Source organism: Diabrotica undecimpunctata, chromosome 4 (genome assembly GCF_040954645.1).
Source record: "Diabrotica undecimpunctata isolate CICGRU chromosome 4, icDiaUnde3, whole genome shotgun sequence".
NCBI lineage: Eukaryota > Metazoa > Arthropoda > Insecta > Coleoptera > Chrysomelidae > Diabrotica > Diabrotica undecimpunctata.
The window spans coordinates 136,654,220-136,672,081 of NC_092806.1; the positions used below are offsets into that span (position 1 = coordinate 136,654,220).

The 17,862-nt window shown below is 34.9% G+C and overlaps 1 protein-coding gene across 1 annotated transcript in view; it reads left to right on the forward strand.

The window, feature by feature from the left end:
* poe (E3 ubiquitin-protein ligase-like protein poe) overlaps positions 1–17,862 on the forward strand; it is a 103,524-nt gene that overhangs the window by 37,914 nt on the left and 47,748 nt on the right. Inside the window, exons 13-20 of the mRNA XM_072530367.1 lie at positions 2,415–2,788; positions 6,854–7,137; positions 8,764–8,932; positions 9,024–9,267; positions 10,167–11,223; positions 13,494–14,134; positions 14,432–14,693; positions 14,750–15,456. Of these exons, the coding sequence (XP_072386468.1) occupies positions 2,415–2,788; positions 6,854–7,137; positions 8,764–8,932; positions 9,024–9,267; positions 10,167–11,223; positions 13,494–14,134; positions 14,432–14,693; positions 14,750–15,456 (3,738 nt within the window). The remainder of the gene's footprint in view (positions 1–2,414; positions 2,789–6,853; positions 7,138–8,763; positions 8,933–9,023; positions 9,268–10,166; positions 11,224–13,493; positions 14,135–14,431; positions 14,694–14,749; positions 15,457–17,862) is intronic.

Sequence of the window (17,862 nt, forward strand, 5' to 3'; positions counted from 1 at the left end):
TACGTATTTATTGTTTACCTACCTTCTTTTACGTTTCATCGTTCTATTTAGTACTTTTTTCATTTTACTCTTCAGAAATCATTATATTAATGTTCATATTGTTCTATATCTCATTGTATTGAATCTTATTTAACAAACGTTTTTTAACCTTTCTACCGCATATAGTTGTCTTATTACTTTACATATCTCTAGTTTATTACAATACGTCTATATTTAATAGCGAAAGGACGGTTTAGAAATATAGCAAATTATTAGTGGCCTTTAACAAATGGTATAACATGCTTTTCCACAATATTCTCAATATAAAATGTTTCATTCAATAATCTTAAAATATAATGTTAAGCTACTGATCCCTGATCGTAATGGTAAAAGCAACCTGACTGGACTAGTAAATACTGGAAAAGCTGGTATCTGTTCGAGAGTAAACGGGCTGACGCCACGGAATCATTTAAAGGTTTAAAGAGGTAGACCGGTGGTATATAAAGAGCTAAATTAAAATCGTAGATTCAGTCTGAAATTTATACTGTATCGCCAAGTCATAAATAAATATTATAAATTGATAGTTGCGTTCTAGTTTTTAGTGTTAAAAGATTTTACATAAATTAAAGACTAAAATAATAAATAAATAACAAATCACGTTGCAATAAATTTATTTTTTAAATTTATACAACGCTATAACCGCCCACCTATAACTCAAAACACCGTAACTCTCCACAAACTAACACTGCAAACTAACATCACTGCAAACTATTTCGTACTTTGGGTATAGGTACTATATTTCACGTATTAAAATTTTAAAAATTTGCAATATTAGTAGTTCTTGCAATAAGTTTGGTCAGGAATTCAACTATTGAATCGAAATAAATTTGTTAGAAGAGTACAGTTTTTTGCGTACTTATTTGCGCACGTACAATTCTTTAGTTTTGTTGCGCTGTGTCTGTCCGTCTGTCCGAGGATTAGTGCTTCATAAGTTGCAACAGATCCAAAAAAAACTTATGATGAAAAAAAATTTGAAAATGGAGCTTTGTATATTATATTCCGAGAAAACTACATATATTGAGACTACACTATATTGAGAACGAATTAATAATCTACATAAAGAAACGCTTTTAAACGACGCCTAACATTTTACTAGTGATGCGCAGCATATAGCCTCTCCTATTCAAATGTCAACCTCACCTGCTCGTACGATGATCTAGATCATGGTCATCTGGTACATCCTGCTAGATAACCAACGAGGCTCTGACGTCGAGTGTTTGCTGGGATAAATAATCCACCATTTATCGGCCAAAGGCTTTGGGCGGATGAGCTGGTAACTGGAAGGGCAACTCTGGGGATATATACTATCACCCTTGCTGTTTAACATATACTCTGAGAAAATCTTTCCAGAGGCAGTAGAGGATGTTGAGGCCGGAATTCGAATTAACGGAGAATGTATCAATATCATCAGATACGCGGATGACACGGTAGTATTTGCTGACAATTATGAAGCCCTCCAGGAGTTAATGAATAGAATCACAGAAGTGAGTCAGAGATATGGAATTTCACTGAACATTAGAAAACCAAATGTATGATTATCTCTAAGAAGGAACAGCAAATTGAAAGAATCAGTGTAAATGGTCAACCAATAGAAAGAGTAAAAACATACACCTACCTACGTCAATGAAAATTGGGTCCATTCCCTAGAAATAAAATATAGGATAGAGAAAGTCAGATCTGCATTTCAAAAAATGGCTAAGATATTCAAATGCCATGATTTATCAGTACCCATAAAAATCAGGTTACTACGATGTTATATCTGTCCTTTACTGTTGTACGGAGTTGAGTCGTGGACTCTCGCAGGCGCTACCTGCAAGAAAATTGAAGCTTTCAAAATGTTGCTTTATCGTCGGATTCGGAAGATATCCTATACAGACCACATTACTAACCAGGACTGTTTTATTAAGAATGCAAAAAGGAAAAGAGTCGTTAACCACAATAAAAATAGCCAAAATCGAATATCTCGGTCACATTATGAGGAACAGAGAAAGATATGGGTTGCTGCAATTAACTCTACAAGGAAAACGAGGACCAGGAAGTCGAAGGATTTCCTGGTTGAAAAACCTATGTACGTGGTTCAACACAACAACCACAAATCTTTTCAGAGCAGCAGTTTGCAAAATACAGATTGCCATGATGGTCGTCAACATCCGAAACAGATAGGGACTACAAGAAGAAGAAGCTCTACGTTGGGTTAGTGGTTGCCTATCTTTTGATCATTAAACTTTTTTAAAACTTAACACTCTTCCCATTTATTTTTATTTTTAAATGTTATAGATCTGATAGCAAAATTAGCATTGAATAATTTCTCTGCTACCCCTTAATAAACGTATGTCCATTTCAATATTTTAAATAAAATATTTTTTACTTCACAGATTCAATGGAACCTCTTCTACTTGACAAACCTGAATTCCGACAAAGAAAAAGAAAATACAATGACCCGTATGTACACAGCTTGGCAGGACATAGAAGACAACTACCGAAAAATATCCGCAGTTGATGAATTCGCCATGAAACCTCGATTCTATGTTTTGACAAATTTAGAAGTGAACAATCAAGATGCTCCGAAACTGGACGGTTTAGCGTGCAATTTTATCTTGGGAACTCCAGATAAACTACGATATCCTTTGTTGTTGGATGCTCTAATTGAAATTTTGAACGTGACACATATTACTTCAGGTGCTAACGCATCGAAAATCAGTTTTCTGGGACTTTGTGCTACGCAATATTGTTTCACTATTTGCTGGAGGTACGTATTTTTTAGAATTCAGTTTAAAATTTGAAAACTTTGTTTTTAAAACTTCCACAAAATTTATTATAATATCTTATCACTACAGATGTTTCGACAGAGTGCCTTTCTCAAGTGATCTATTTTTGGTATGTGTTTACACTTTATACACAATTCATCATCCTATCCTACACAACATAAATTGGCAGCCTACCATAACATATTACATAGATCAATAGAAATTTTGATGTCAACGAACAAACAATAAAATTTTAAATCAAAAATATGAAAGCCTTGAAATTACTATTTCCACCACCAGGGAAAAAACCCAGTCTGCTCGATTACATATACAGGCAAGATATCAACAAAAATAGCCAAACATATAAAAAAGAAAGGAATAACGCCAGCTTTTAGAACAAACAATAATTTAAACAAATATATTAAAAACAACAAGATCCATAATAAAAAGCACTTACACAGTGGCTTATACAAACTTAAATGTGGCGACTGCCCAAAAACTTACATCGGTCAAACTGGTAGAACTTTTATCAAACGTATAGTAGAACATAAAAAGGCTTTCAATAATAGAAAAACATTCTACATACGCACTTCACCTTCTAGATCATAATCACTCTTTTAATGAATTTCAAATTCTCCACATCCAAAATAAAGGCATTAAGCTACATTTATTATAATCTATGAAAATTAACAAACTAAAAAATACGGACATAATTCTGAATGACCAACTTGAGACAAACAGTTCTCTCCTCCTCAACCTATTCAGTTAAAGACTATAAAGTGTAAATACATACCAAAAATAGATCACTTGAGAAAGGCACTCTGTCGAAACAGCTGTAGTGATAAGATATAATAAATTTCGTTGAAGTTTTGAAAACGAAGTTTTCAGTGTTTCATTGTTATATAAAATGAATTTCCATCAAGTAACGGTCGAATCCATCGCTTAGTTTAATATTTTTTTTTTAATTTGGATAATTGGCGATAATTGTCAGCAAGCAAAACAAAGATTAAAATGTGTAAATGTACGAAATGCCTGAATAATGTAAAGTCTGTTTGTAAATTTATTATTCTTTTAGTTGCTCTCAATCTCTATATATTGATTATTTCCGTAATGGCTATTACTTTGCTGGTCTACATGTCGGTTGGTTTTAACAAAATATTAAAAAAATGAAGCCTACATTTTTATTGTTTAATTCCATTTAAATACAATATAACAAGTGTTCAAAATTTTGTCCTTAAACTTCAAGAAGCATTTATAGAGTCTTTTTATCACGTCTTCGTTTCTTGCACGTCTAATCATTGCTGCAGGGAGATAATTGAATGCATTGCAAACTCGTAAGTTCATAATCTTCCTTTATTGTAAGGGAATGGGAATATACTCATTTTTTATGTAGCCCCATACAAAAAAATCTAGAGGTGTTATGTCTGGTGGTCGAGGGGGCCATCGGAAAGGACCATTGTAGGCTATCCAGCTATCTTCAAATGTCTCATCTAAAAATTGGTTTACCATTTTGGAACAATGAGGAGGAGCTCGATCGTGAAGAAAAAATAGTTTTCTAAATTATTGCCGTAGTAAACTATCTAAATAAGACTACACAGGCCTAAATTTTTTTTTCATAAAAAAGTGTTTTAAGTATAATAGGTGTCCTATAGTAAATGGGATGTGCTTATCACGAATCTGTACTTAGTTTTTTCCCGCTCAGGTCTTCAAGAAAAGTGTGTTTGAAATTTTTCATAGAAACTTCCAAAAATACTGAGAAAATATTTATTGAAACTTTATTTAATACAAACACTCAAAATTGAGTTGTTCTTAAAAAAAAAAGAACTCATTATAACCTACGTTAGACAATATTTGGTTTTTTGAATAAAACCATTCTCTTTTTTTATGAAAACTGCGTTTTGTGGTCTTCTTTTTATGGATTATTTATGGATCAACCATCATTCTTATATCCCATATTCCTTGGTAACGCCTCTCCATCCTCTTTATAAAAGGAGGAGGAAAATGAAGTTTGACGCTCATATTGCATCCCAATTTTTTATAATTTTTGACCATATTTGCTACAATTTCTTTATAGTTTGGAGACTTGTTTCCACGGAAACCGCCTTGACTTCTACAAAAGAACTCAATGCTTCAGATTCATCCTGGTTCATTGTATTCTGGAACAATCTGATAACCTGCAAAAATTACTTCTTTAAGTTTACCTCCAGAAAGTGCAGGAAATTTGTCGCACAGATATTTAAAACAGTAACCTTGTTCATCTAAAGCTTTGACAAACTGCTTCAACACTCCTAACTTTGTGTAAAGAGGAGACAAAATAACTAATTTTGGGTAAACTAGTGTATCACTTTGCACATTTCTTTGCAAGCATCCATGCAAAAACATGGATACTTTGTGAATCCAGACTGCTGACCTAAAAGCATGAATATTATTTTGAGATCTCCACAGAGCTGCCAACAATATTCGCTATAGTTTATTTTATTTGGCAATAGCTCATTATTCTCATATGTTTCTTTGAGATGCATGGAGTCAGCAACAGGCACTGAGGCATAAGTATTACCATTGTGCAACAAGACGCCCTTCGCTTAGAAGAATCGATAAATAACCGCCATGATGTGGAATCTTAATTGTCAGCTCCCACTTTCATGACTACTTCAGGAATATCATGACAATATACCAGTGAGCATTCTTGAGAAAAATTTTCCGCGAACTCTTTTTCACGATGCTTATATCACGAAAAGGTGGTTCCTGGAGCCAATAGATTTTTATCTTTCAGTCGTGATCCTTTGATTTGTGCATCATCCTTCGATAGGCCCAAGTCTCTCACTATGTCATTAAGTTCAGCTTGGATAAACTTTTGAGGTTAATCTATCTCAGGATTGAATTCATCTTCATCGGTTTTTTCGTCTGAACTTTCATCTGATGATTGCTGTTGCATGGTCTGAAGAAAAGGTGGAGGAATAGGGATTCCTTGTCCATGAGATACAGGTCGTTTAGCAGAAGGTAAATCAGGATATTGAATTTTGTGTTTATTTTTTGAATTGAAACCCTTGATATCGCAGAAGCAAAAGTAGCAGTCGTCTCTATGGTTTTTTGGTTCCCTCCATACCATAGGAATGCCGAAGGGTAAAGAGTTACGTGTACCTTTTGTCCATTTTCTCAGTAGTTCGACACACTGAAAGCACACTTTGTGTGCAGCCCAAGGTTTGTCCTGATCACCAAGCTTTACACCGAAGTAAGCGTGATAAGCTTTCTTTATAAAGTCTGTTTAGTTGATGCTTTCCTATTGTTAAATCACCACACACGTAACCAAATATATCAGGACTGTTCTTACACTTTGTAACGGTAACTAACTGTATTTACGCAATACACAACTGGGCAGCCCTTATGAACTAGGGTGTAATAGGGTTTTTCATTTAAAATTATTGACTTACTGTGGTTTGAAGTTTAAAGAAATGGCGTATCATTTGTGAACACCCTGTATCTATAAATTCGATTGCGATGTAAATTACTGAAAGAACGTTGCCGACTCTTTGTGTGCAAAGTTTTTCAAGACATTGTGTTTGTAGTTGGATGAGCTCGGAATAACTTGAAAAATGTGGAGTTTTGACCTATAGTACCTTATACAAATTGTGTCTATAATTTTACGTAGAATCTAAAAATGCAATAATATACAGGATGTTCCATTTGAATTACCAAAGTTGTTGTTCATTTCCGGTATAACCAGAAGTGGCATGTCTGTCAAAACATTTTCTTTAATTTCATCATAACTTGTAATCCACAGAAACCAATTTTCATAAATATCGTGCAAGTAGTTTCCAATATGTAGATAGTATAAGCTCGTCGTGAAACACACTGTATATCGCCTTCAACAAATTTCTGTATGTTATATACAAGATAGTATTGAACACTATAATTGGTATTTTTCTTGCATAATCTCAAAATTGGACTCCATTGGTCCGAATAGCTTGTATTATACCTTTATAAATTTTTCGTTTTGTAAGTTCATTTAATAATGATATTGTAGAATTGTGTGTTTCATTTATTATTTTTGTTTATTTATTTTTCAGGCTATTACAGTTACTTCCACCATCAGCTTCATATATGGAACGCTTGGCGACAGGCGAAAATTTGACGGCTGGTCCCTTATTACTTCATTCTCTAGTCTGGGGACCGAGAGCGTCCCACAAGAATTTCAGTAGGTGGCTGAAGGACTGTCTAGTTAAGCAAGGGATGTACACGCAACACACCGACAAATTATTAAAGGAAGTGTCTGAAGCAGTTAATAATATTAAATATAATATAACGAATGCTAAAAATTGTATTATGTCGCTTACTCCTGATGTCAAAAAAGGTATCTATAGTATTTATACTATTTTTTTTTTGTCTTTGTTAAGTGATATTACTATTTATTATCGGCGGTGATTTATAATTAACAAAAAATCCATTGGTAATATTTCGATATTTTGTGTAATTTTCTTTCTATTCCGTTGCTGATAATTTCCTCCGTTTATTATCATCCTGGAGGTGCAGCCCTTACAATCTTAACCTTCTCAAATTCCCTGTCTAATATAGTTCTTGTGTTCACTAGTACTTGAAAAAACGTCTCAATTCAACCAAAATATTTATTGCATCCGTTGCCGTGAATCTACTGAAATCTACACTTATTAGTCGGTATTAGCTTGGAATTGCAAACAGTTCCTTAAGCAACGGCCAGGGGATAACAAAGTAACTTGACTGTGGGTAACAGGTTATAAAGAAAGTATTGGTAATGCGCGTCCTGATAGTAATGCTAAAGAAGGAGCTAATATTCTTTTTTATCGGACCAAAGCCATTCTGCGGTATACAAAAAACCTGCATAGTGTAGTGTAGCCTACTGGGAACACATTCCAGGCCAAAGGCATACTCATAGGTTATTATACCCTTCTGTTGGCTGCGTAAAAATACCCTTTGGGCTTCAGAAGAGTGAACTCGAGAGTCATTACAGGTATTCCCACTGGACAATCACTGAGATCATCTCTATAAAATGGTTAAAGTGCAACTCCGCCTTATTATACTTACAATTTTTTCATGTCTATTATCCGTCTCTTGTTGATATAGTTTCTCCACTTCTATCTTCTTCAATCTACGTACTGCTACTCTTATATACATATTCTGGTTTTTCTATTAAATTTCCCTTTTTCTGTTTACCTCTACTATCTTCCGTCTGTGTTGTATTCTTGTTTGATTCTTTGGTTATCTGAGTGTATATTATATAATCAATTACAATATGTTTATTTTTTCTGCCTATACTACATTTCTTTGACGGAAGCTTATCATTGGCCATTTTATCCCTGATCATTGTAGCTTCACCAATCTTTTCCAAGCGCCTCGTCCCATAGTTCCATTATTTGGTATTACGCTTTAATGTTTTTAATTTTCTCCTGTATTTCTCAATCAAATCAGTTTCTGTATTTCTGCACATAGGATGACTCTGTTGTTTCCTTTGTTCCCATATAATCTGAATAAGGTGCCATTATTCTTCCAACTCCATTATTATATTTGTATATGGTTCGTGAAAATATCAGTTTAAATTTCATTACTCTGGTGCTTATTTCTCTCGTTACTATTATACCTACTTCTTTTGCTATTTATCCTGTTAGAACACTCAAAAATTATAAATCATGTTTCCTTCATCTTCCTCTGTCTACAATTGCATTTCCTGTGCTCTTCGTCTTACTTATCACTATACACTGTATACCAAATCTTTCCATCTCCTCTGTTTATTAATATTCGTTTACTGTATTCAATATTGTATATTATCTTTCTATACCTTCTTTATTCTCCTTTTCTACCTTTTTTTTTCTTCTTATTTTTACCTTCCGGTTGTATTCTTACATTTATTTTTGAATTAAAAACCTTAAAAATCGTGACATTGCATATCTACTTTTTTTTAATACATTTGTAACTAACTTATTAGTGACTCTTATTATTTTCATAGGAATGGTAACCAAAGAAAACCTTCCACCATTATGGCATTTATTCTTACTCGACGCTCTCATGACGAACGTACAAGTAGCGTTAGAAGAGCCCGAAGGAAGCACTGAAAGTACTTCGATAACTGTGTCTAACGGAACCTACGTCCAGGATTTACTGCCCCACGTTTTAAGGTATGACTTGTTTCCACCATTCTACTTTTGCTTTAATTATAATTTAATAAACAAATCATTGCGGTTTGGTAAATGGATTTATTAATTTTAGGTTAACTCAGGCAATACTACACTGTACCAGATGGTCCCTACTACATACTATTGCTGACCAAAATCCGTCGTGTGAAAAATTCTCACTGCAGAATTTTGAAGGGCTACAGGATGTACTTGCAATTGCTTCTACAAAGAATACACTAACGATGTCGTTATCTTCTGAGCTAACGACTCTTTTGCCCTCATGTGTAAGCTCTGCTCAGTTGCAGAATTATAAGACAATTTTAGAAGATGTTTCATTGGTAAGTAACCCTGCTTCTGACTCCTGATTTAATTTTACAGTAAAGAGATAAAGTTAACGACGTCAAAAAATTCTCCATATTTTTAAATTAGTCACTGCTATGTTATAATCTGTATACTGTGTTTCAGACGTTTGCCCAGTTCAGGGTACTCGTTTTCACACACTCAGTCTCATGAGCCCCCAAGTATATTCACTACTCACTGCACTACTGGTGCTAGGGATGGCGGATGGTCATTTATACCGTCGATGATGACCTGGTTCATTGACGTGACCCCTCAACAAAAACGTTCATCTCTTGTCCGATCACTCAAAATTCCAAATGAACAACACGTAGTTTATGAAGTTCAATGTGCAGTCTGTCCCCGACCTTACATAGGCCAAACCAATCGTAGAGTCCAAAATAGGATTTATGAACATTCTATTCTATTCCGATTCAATTTCAGCTCTAGATCAACATCTTCATACAGGTCACAAAATTGATTTTGAATTCTCTAAAACCGCAACCCCCATCCGTTTTTATAAACCAAGAACTATCCGAGAAGCCACAGAAAGTTTACACCTTTACAAACAAAATTCAAACGCCACTTTTTAATAGAAAATCTTCATAATATGCAGGACCCTTTGAATAAGGTCATAAGAAATTTAAAGCAATTTTTACTTTTTTATGTTGGTGATTTGGTTATTATTCTTCATTTTTATTATTATTAAAGATAGTGCAAACACTCCTGACCATGGAGCTGCGCGAAGGCGGAGTCAAAATTCACGTAAAGGCAGAAAGGTTCTATTATAAACCAAATTTCGTTTACTGCGCCGTGGTCAGGAGTGTTTGCACTATCTCTACATTATCTTTTTATTTTACTAATTACCCTTCTTACTAAATTCTCTTTTTGTTGTTTTTAGAGTGCTTATCAAAACGACATCATCCCATCAGAAAGCGCCATTTTAAAAGTAGTAGACGCACATGTATCTACTCTTTCGATGGGCAGCCCTTACAGCATCAATTTGTCGCTTCGACGTTTATTACAATGTCTAGTCAAATTTATTTGCGATCATGCTCCTAAAACAGAAAATACAGATACGAAGAATAAAGCGATTGAACTGTTAGTTTCAATCACTTTAGATCTAAGGACCGAATTTTTGAATGACACTGTGACTAAGACCTTGGACAAGATGATTGGCGATACCGAAATAGACGAACACCAAAAACGAGTTTACCTGAGAGTTTTAGATCATACTTATAAACTCATAACGAACTACACGTCTGGTAATTCCGAGACATATAGTGCTAATATTGACGAAAAAATACTGCATCACTGTTTGAAGTTCTACGAAAAAATAATTGAAAAATCGTCAGGCAGACAAGCTTTAGAAATCTTCTTTGCGGGAGATAGAGATTTGGTGAAAGTCTTGATGTCTGTATCTAGTCCGCAAATGTCACAACATTATGGTACCAGAGTACTGCATTTCTTTAATAAACTGTTCCAAGCGGCCGAGAAAAGCTCTACCGATCCAAGTCTGAATTACTTATGTTCAAGTATGAGTAAACTAGCAAACGTAGACAGTGAAAAACTGCAAACTTGGTTGCGTCAAATTATCATCGGTACAAGTAATATTGAACCCGTCGTGACAACTACAGTTACCATCAATAAAGAAGAATCTCCAGCGACATCTACCAACGGAAAATGGACTATAACCACAGTCGAAAGTAAAGAGGCTAATTCTCCAACATCTAACGACGATCAAAAGTCCTTGGTTCAAGAGAATAGTCAGTTGTTGCAAGCTTTAACTAGTTTTATTGTTAAACAAAATAGTAATGTTTCCGAAGAAGTTTCGATAACAATATTGAAGGCACTGATCCAACTTGGAAAACATCTTTTATCGCCTACTTTAGAAGGTACTGGTTTTACCGATTTAATGGTGGATATGATCATGTTAGCAGATGCTGGTTCAGGAAAGGGTAAGTTTTGAAATAATCTGTAAATACTTGTTTACTAGGGTTGAATCTTGACATATTCAGAGGGGCAATTGGGCTCTTAAATCTTTCCACACTGCTCTACATTTTTTTTTAAGTTTCCTTCACTTCATGAATCCAGTCTTGCTAATTATGGTTTGAGGTTGAGAAAAATGAACATAATAAGAGAATTATTTTATTAGCTCTAGTTTTAATGATATATAATAGTATGTGTTATTTTCAGACATTCAGAAATAAAACACAAGCATTTTTTTTATATGAAAAACTACTAAAGAGTTCATTTGAATTGCCTTTAATAAAAGCTATCTTCCAAGAGTTGTAAATTAACGGGAGCATTTTTTAGATGTTACTAGAATTAAAGAGAATCGTGTATTGGTTTCGTTTGATCGCCGTCTTTTAACTTGTCTCTTGTAAGTGAGTTCCGGAGCATCTCTACATGTAAATCTGCAGTATTCTGCAAGCATAGCTTCGTTCCAATGACATTGGTACCTTTTTTCGATTACTTAAATGTCGTGATGGATGTTGCTTTGTCTACTTTGCCCATTTTACGGAGATGATATGTGAGTGAGTAGTGTCAGTAACGGGAGTAGTAGAGTTCAGTTTTCTGAAGCTCCAAAAGTATTTTTGGACAGCGAACATTTTTAAATTTTTTGATTGCCTTTACCTGAAATATGTTTCCAGTAGTCGGCAAAAATTCATGAGTTGGGCTTCGAATTGCTTTCTCATCCGGCTTATTTTCCTGATTTAGCCCCCTCCGATTATTATGTGTTCCCAAATCTAAAGAGATGGCTCGTGAAGAATTTTTTTGTAGCAGTTCTTGCACATTTTTCTTCTGCTATATTTATTCCCCTCTTTCTTAACTTTAATCAGGCATGAGGTATGAGTGGCGCAGTCTACAGTTTCCTCGGCTTTTATTGACCACATCTTTTTGGAAATCTGTTATATAGATCGTGTTTCCTGTTATCAGTTTATATAAAATGTACGCATTTACTAAAGATGTGGTTACAATAAGTTCAAATCCCTTTAAATCCACTTTACACTTTTCCTGAGTGGATTTGAATAGGCTCCAAATTGATCTGATAAATCTACAGCTGCTTTACTTTTGTTGTAGTCGTTTCATGTTTCGTCATGTTATGTCTTTGAATCAAAGATATTACTAAATAGCTCATATGTGCTCCAGTAGTCAGGCAGTAATGGTTGTTTTACTAATTTCAGACTTTGTGGTGGGATTCCAAGCATGTAAACGGGAGTTTGGTATAGCGTCCTCAGCTGTAAGAAGTTAAGTCGAATAGTTGTTTGTCTCATCGCAAATAAGGGATATTACTTTATCATCTACTACAGCATCAAAAAATTCACCTGGTGTACCATTCGCCAACAATGCTGCTACACCTGGTTTCACTCTCGATGGAACAGAGAAAGAATATGTCTGCATATTTTCTACACTTTCTGAATTGGATGATGTTTCTGCTTCTGATTCGGACTCATACTGGAATGATTCATTAGGATCCATACTGGAGCTGAGCTCTCGAACGGTTCCCAGTCATCTTCATCTGACATTTTTCCACAATTGTCTGCATATTTTTGTAACTGTAGATTTGTCAGTTTACGTTTACGAGGAAACATTCTGAAATGTGTATCACAAAGTACAAAATAATAGTTTAAAAATAATATTTGGCGCTTAATTATATTATAATTTTGAAGATAAACACATAAAATCAACACTTTTAACTTTTTATAACATACACACTCAGTTGACATAGACTGATATAAAAATTTTAAGTTATGCCGTGTCATGTGTTCCTCACTGCAGTGGGACCAACGACGTGTAGAGGCATCGAAGTGCTTCAACGGTCCGCGTTGGTCCGATGGGATCAACGCGGTTTTTAATTTTGTAAATAAACAATAATTTTGACGAAATAAACAGCAAGGCTTTATATACAAAACACTACAGTATAATAACATTGGCCCGTAGAGGCACATATACGAAAATATGGCTGGCAGGGAATGTGTTAAGTATTCCTATGACTGGTCCCATTATCACAATCGCGCCCAGTAAATCGAAGGGTAGAAGCAGCATACTACACTTTCAATATATAGTTTTTATTTCCCTTAAATTTGTAAAGAACTTAAAAAAATGTTTTTTCTCTGGAAAGGCCCATAAGCTTCATTTTGATCATTTGCTAATAAATAGTCTTCTAGTATCATGTCTTCTTTTCCCTTTTTGTGGATATTTTTTATGAATGTTTTATTTTTAGGTCACAGTTATTTATTCCCTGCTACAGCGGAATGGATAGAACTGTGTAACAAACGCATCTCAGAAAAAGACGTTATTGAAAAATTAACTAGTAATCCTGATTCCTTGAAGAAAAATGCTATGATGGAAGCCTCTTCTAGTATTCTAGACTATGTTAGCGATGTTATATCAACTATTACTGCCCAGCATCCACAAACGATAAGACCTCTTAGTCCTCCTTGGGAAAGTGAGTCACCTTTAGAGTTGGAATCTGAGTGGCAGGACTTCGCTAACGATGACGATGATAGCGGCGAAGATAGCGATGAAGATTCTTTATGCAACAAACTTTGCACCTTCACTGTAACCCAAAAAGAATTTATGAATCAGCACTGGTACCACTGTCACACTTGTAAAATGTTAGATGGCGTTGGTGTATGCTCCATCTGTGCCAGAGTTTGTCACAAAGGGCACGATTTGAGTTACGCCAAGTATGGTAACTTTTTCTGTGATTGTGGCGCCAAAGAGGATGGAAGTTGTCAAGCCTTGGTAAAGAGAAGTCCCCAAACCAACGAAACCAATAATGCAGCAACTGGAAACAACTCTGAGCATATGTTGACCAGTTCTTTAAGAAGAAAAACGTCAAGTCCCATCCCAGCTGACAAGGTAAGGAAGCTTTAAAAATTTATTTTTATTAAAAAATAACATGACATGTTTCACCACATTGTTCTTCGTATGTTAAGGTAGTTCCTTCTTACCTCAGGCTAATCACTAGTTGTCTCTAGTACTTGGTTTTTGTCTATAGTCCTGTGCTCGAGATAGAAACCAATCGCTTTCGTATTAGGATTCTCCTGGCTACACAAAGTCACAAAGTGATGAACCATCATGTATTTTTTTCAAAAATATGTTTTAAATCTATTTTAAAAAATATATCATTTAAACGAATAATTATCATTTTTTTAGATTATTTATAAGGAGCGAAAAAATTCGAACACTGTCAAACAGTTAGATGGTTCGAAAGAGTTCATCGTCAACTATTTAGGATCTAGTTTGGTGGCAGGATCTCTTTTGGAATTCCTACAATCTTTAATCCCAGCTATTGAAGAAAACTGTCGTAGAAATTCACTTGTAGGATGCCACTTACGCGGTATTAAGGCCTTGGATCAACTATATTCAAATGAAAAGAAATATGTACATACAGATCAACTTATGGTACCAACTTTGGGTAAAGTTGATTTAAAATAATATTTAAACTGACTTTATATTTGTATTATCTTGTAGGTTCTCAAGAAGGAGCTTTTGAAAATGTTAGAATGAGTTATGCTGGTGAACAAGGACAAACCATAAGACAGTTGCTTTCGGCACATATAGTACGAAGGATTGCAATGTGTTGTATGACATCTACACAAGGTCGTAGACAGCATTTGGCAGTATCACACGAAAAGGGCAAAATAACTGTATTACAATTGTCAGCTTTACTTAAACAAGCTGATTCTTCTACTAGAAAGTTGACATTAACAAGACTATCTACAGCACCAATACCTTTTACTGTACTATCGCTATCAAGTAATCTTTGTAATGAAGACTTTTTAGCTGTCTGTGGATTGAAGGATTGTCATGTACTCACATTCACATCTGGAGGGTCAGTTTGTGATCATTTAGTGCTACATCCCCAATTAGAAACTGGAAATTTCATCATAAAAGCTATATGGCTACCTGGTTCTCAAACCAAATTAGCTCTCGTAACAGCAGATTTTGTGAAAATCTACGACTTAGCTACTGACGCTTTAAGTCCTCAGTACTACTTTTTGGTACCAAGTGGAAAGATACGGGATTGTACGTTCATGTATGATGAAGGCACTTATCACATTTTGTTAATGTCTTCACCGGGGCACATATACACCGAAATTTTGAATGACGACTCCTCTACGAAATATGGTTCATTTTATGTGACAAATACCTTAGAAGTTTTTCATTTAGAAGCGGCGGTAAGTTATTTCTCTTTATATAACATAGACTAGGTATCAAGTTTTAACAAGTGTGTTTAAAAAGTGTATATGCTTGTCATTATTATGTGCTCATGTTTACAGCACATGTACATTTCAACAACTATATCTTCAGTATGTGTTTTCACATTTTTGCTTCTTTCAAAAGATTTTTTATATATAATTTATTATCCAGCCCTGTTATTGAGTGGGAGAGGGTTAATATATCCAAATGCTTTTTGTCTTAAAAATATAGGTGTAGGACAGGTGTCCATTGAATGGTTGAGTTTGTTAAGAGCGAATCTGCTGTATAACATTGTAACGTACAATAAACCTGTATGGGTAAAAAGGATGCCCATAAGTTGGGTATTGTAGTGGTATTGTAAGTGGTTACCTACTAACTATGTTTATTGCTGGATCAAAAACTCCGTATGATAACTAAGTGGACATTTTAAATTACATTTTACAAAAACAGAAATTGTCATTAAAAAATGATATTTTTAAAACAAATTTTATATCTTTCAATAATAAATGTTATTTTAAAATAAACAAAAAATTGAATAAAAAAATTAAGAATTTACTTTGCTAATATTCATTATTATCATTAAGCTGATAACTTGAATACATGCATTGATTTTTAAATTTCTAAACATACCAAATAAATTGCGCTGATCCGGAAAGTAAGCAATCTTACATTTTTGGCCAAGAAACGATAAGCACCGAATACTCCACAAGGACAGATGACTGGCACTTCACTGACTACTACACATTTTAAAAGGGCACACTAAGAAAATTTCAACTCTTGCAATTTTTTGTAATTTTCTTTAACAGAAATACCAAAAGTAAAATTTTGAATTTTGGGTTTTTAACTATACCCTTTGACTGCAATATATGCGGATCTCTCTAATAACGAATACGTGGATAAACTGCTTCCCAGGACTTCTCGACTAAAGTAGGAATCCATGGAATTGAGGAACACCGTTTTAGCTCCGCTCCTATAAGCAGGTAGCTATCATCTTTTGAACCAAGAGATATATCACAAACTAAAAGAACCATAGTAGATTTCTCATAACGAAAGCACAAAAACTACCAACACCTATATTGAATAAGCGGTGATCTTTCAGGAGACGCTTTGCGCCAGAACCGAAGTCCCGAACGCGATCTAAACTGGCCCATTGCCAGAGTAACAATTTCGACTTGACTCCTAGACGATCTAAACGGTAATTCTGATTATAATGCTTCGACCGTCTCTCGCCGGTACAATCTCCCAGTCGGCTTTATGTTTTTCTCATAGCGGCATTTTTCAATGTAAATAAACAATTGGATTTTGTTTATTCTCGTCGAAGATTTTGAAACGCAATTGTAAGTGTTTCTCTTTCGAAGGTTTGTAAGACGCAAATTAAAGAGAGAAAAGAAAACAGCAAAAGAAAGATATTTTGCAAGCAAGAACTGTAGAAGAAAGAGCGAACCGACAACAAGAACATGAAACAATAAATAAAGCAGTTAAAAGAAATGCAAGAAGAGACAAAAGTAGGTGGGTTGAAGAACTGGCAAAACAAGCTGAAACAGCTGCACAACACAACATAACTACAGAGCTATACGAAATTACTAGACGAATAACAAAAAATTTGGCCTGGGCCAAAAACTGTTCAAATATTGTATGATCCAAGACAGGCGAATTACTTACTACAACAAATGACCAAGCAGAGAGGTGGAAAGAGCATTTTCAGGAGATGCTAGGCACGCCCAGGGAAAACGCAGATGAAATTGTCAAAAACCCGCAGAATGTAGACTTGCGTATGTCTTGCGAGGCCCCTTCCAAAACTGAGGTAATAACAGCTATCAAATCTCTGAGAAATAACAAGTCTCCGAGAATCGGTAACATCCGAGAGGTGTGGGAAACAAACCGCATTCCAGCGGGCTGGAAAATGGGTAACATCATAGGCTTCCAAAAAAAGGGCAACCTCACACTGTGCAAAAATTGGAAAGAAATAACCTTGCTTACCGGAATAAATAAAATCTACACGACCATCATACTTAAAAGATTAACAAACAAGATTGAATTTCGAGCTGGTCAAGCAGGCTTTAGACCAGAATCCTCCTGCATGGACCACATTAATACTTTGAGGGTAATAATGGAGTAATCGGTTGAATGGAACATACCCCTATACATGGTTTTTGTTGACTTCGAGCGTGTCTTTGACAGCTTATCCCATGATGCTTTATGAAAAATTTTAGAGCTAAGAAATATCGCGCATAAAATAATTTCCATTATAAAATCACTTTACATTGAGGCGAAATGCAACGTGACACACAATAGAATCAACAGCGACGAATTTGACATACTTACTGGAGTCAGACAGGGATGCGTACCTTCTCCGTTTCTTTTTAACATAGCCGTAAACTATG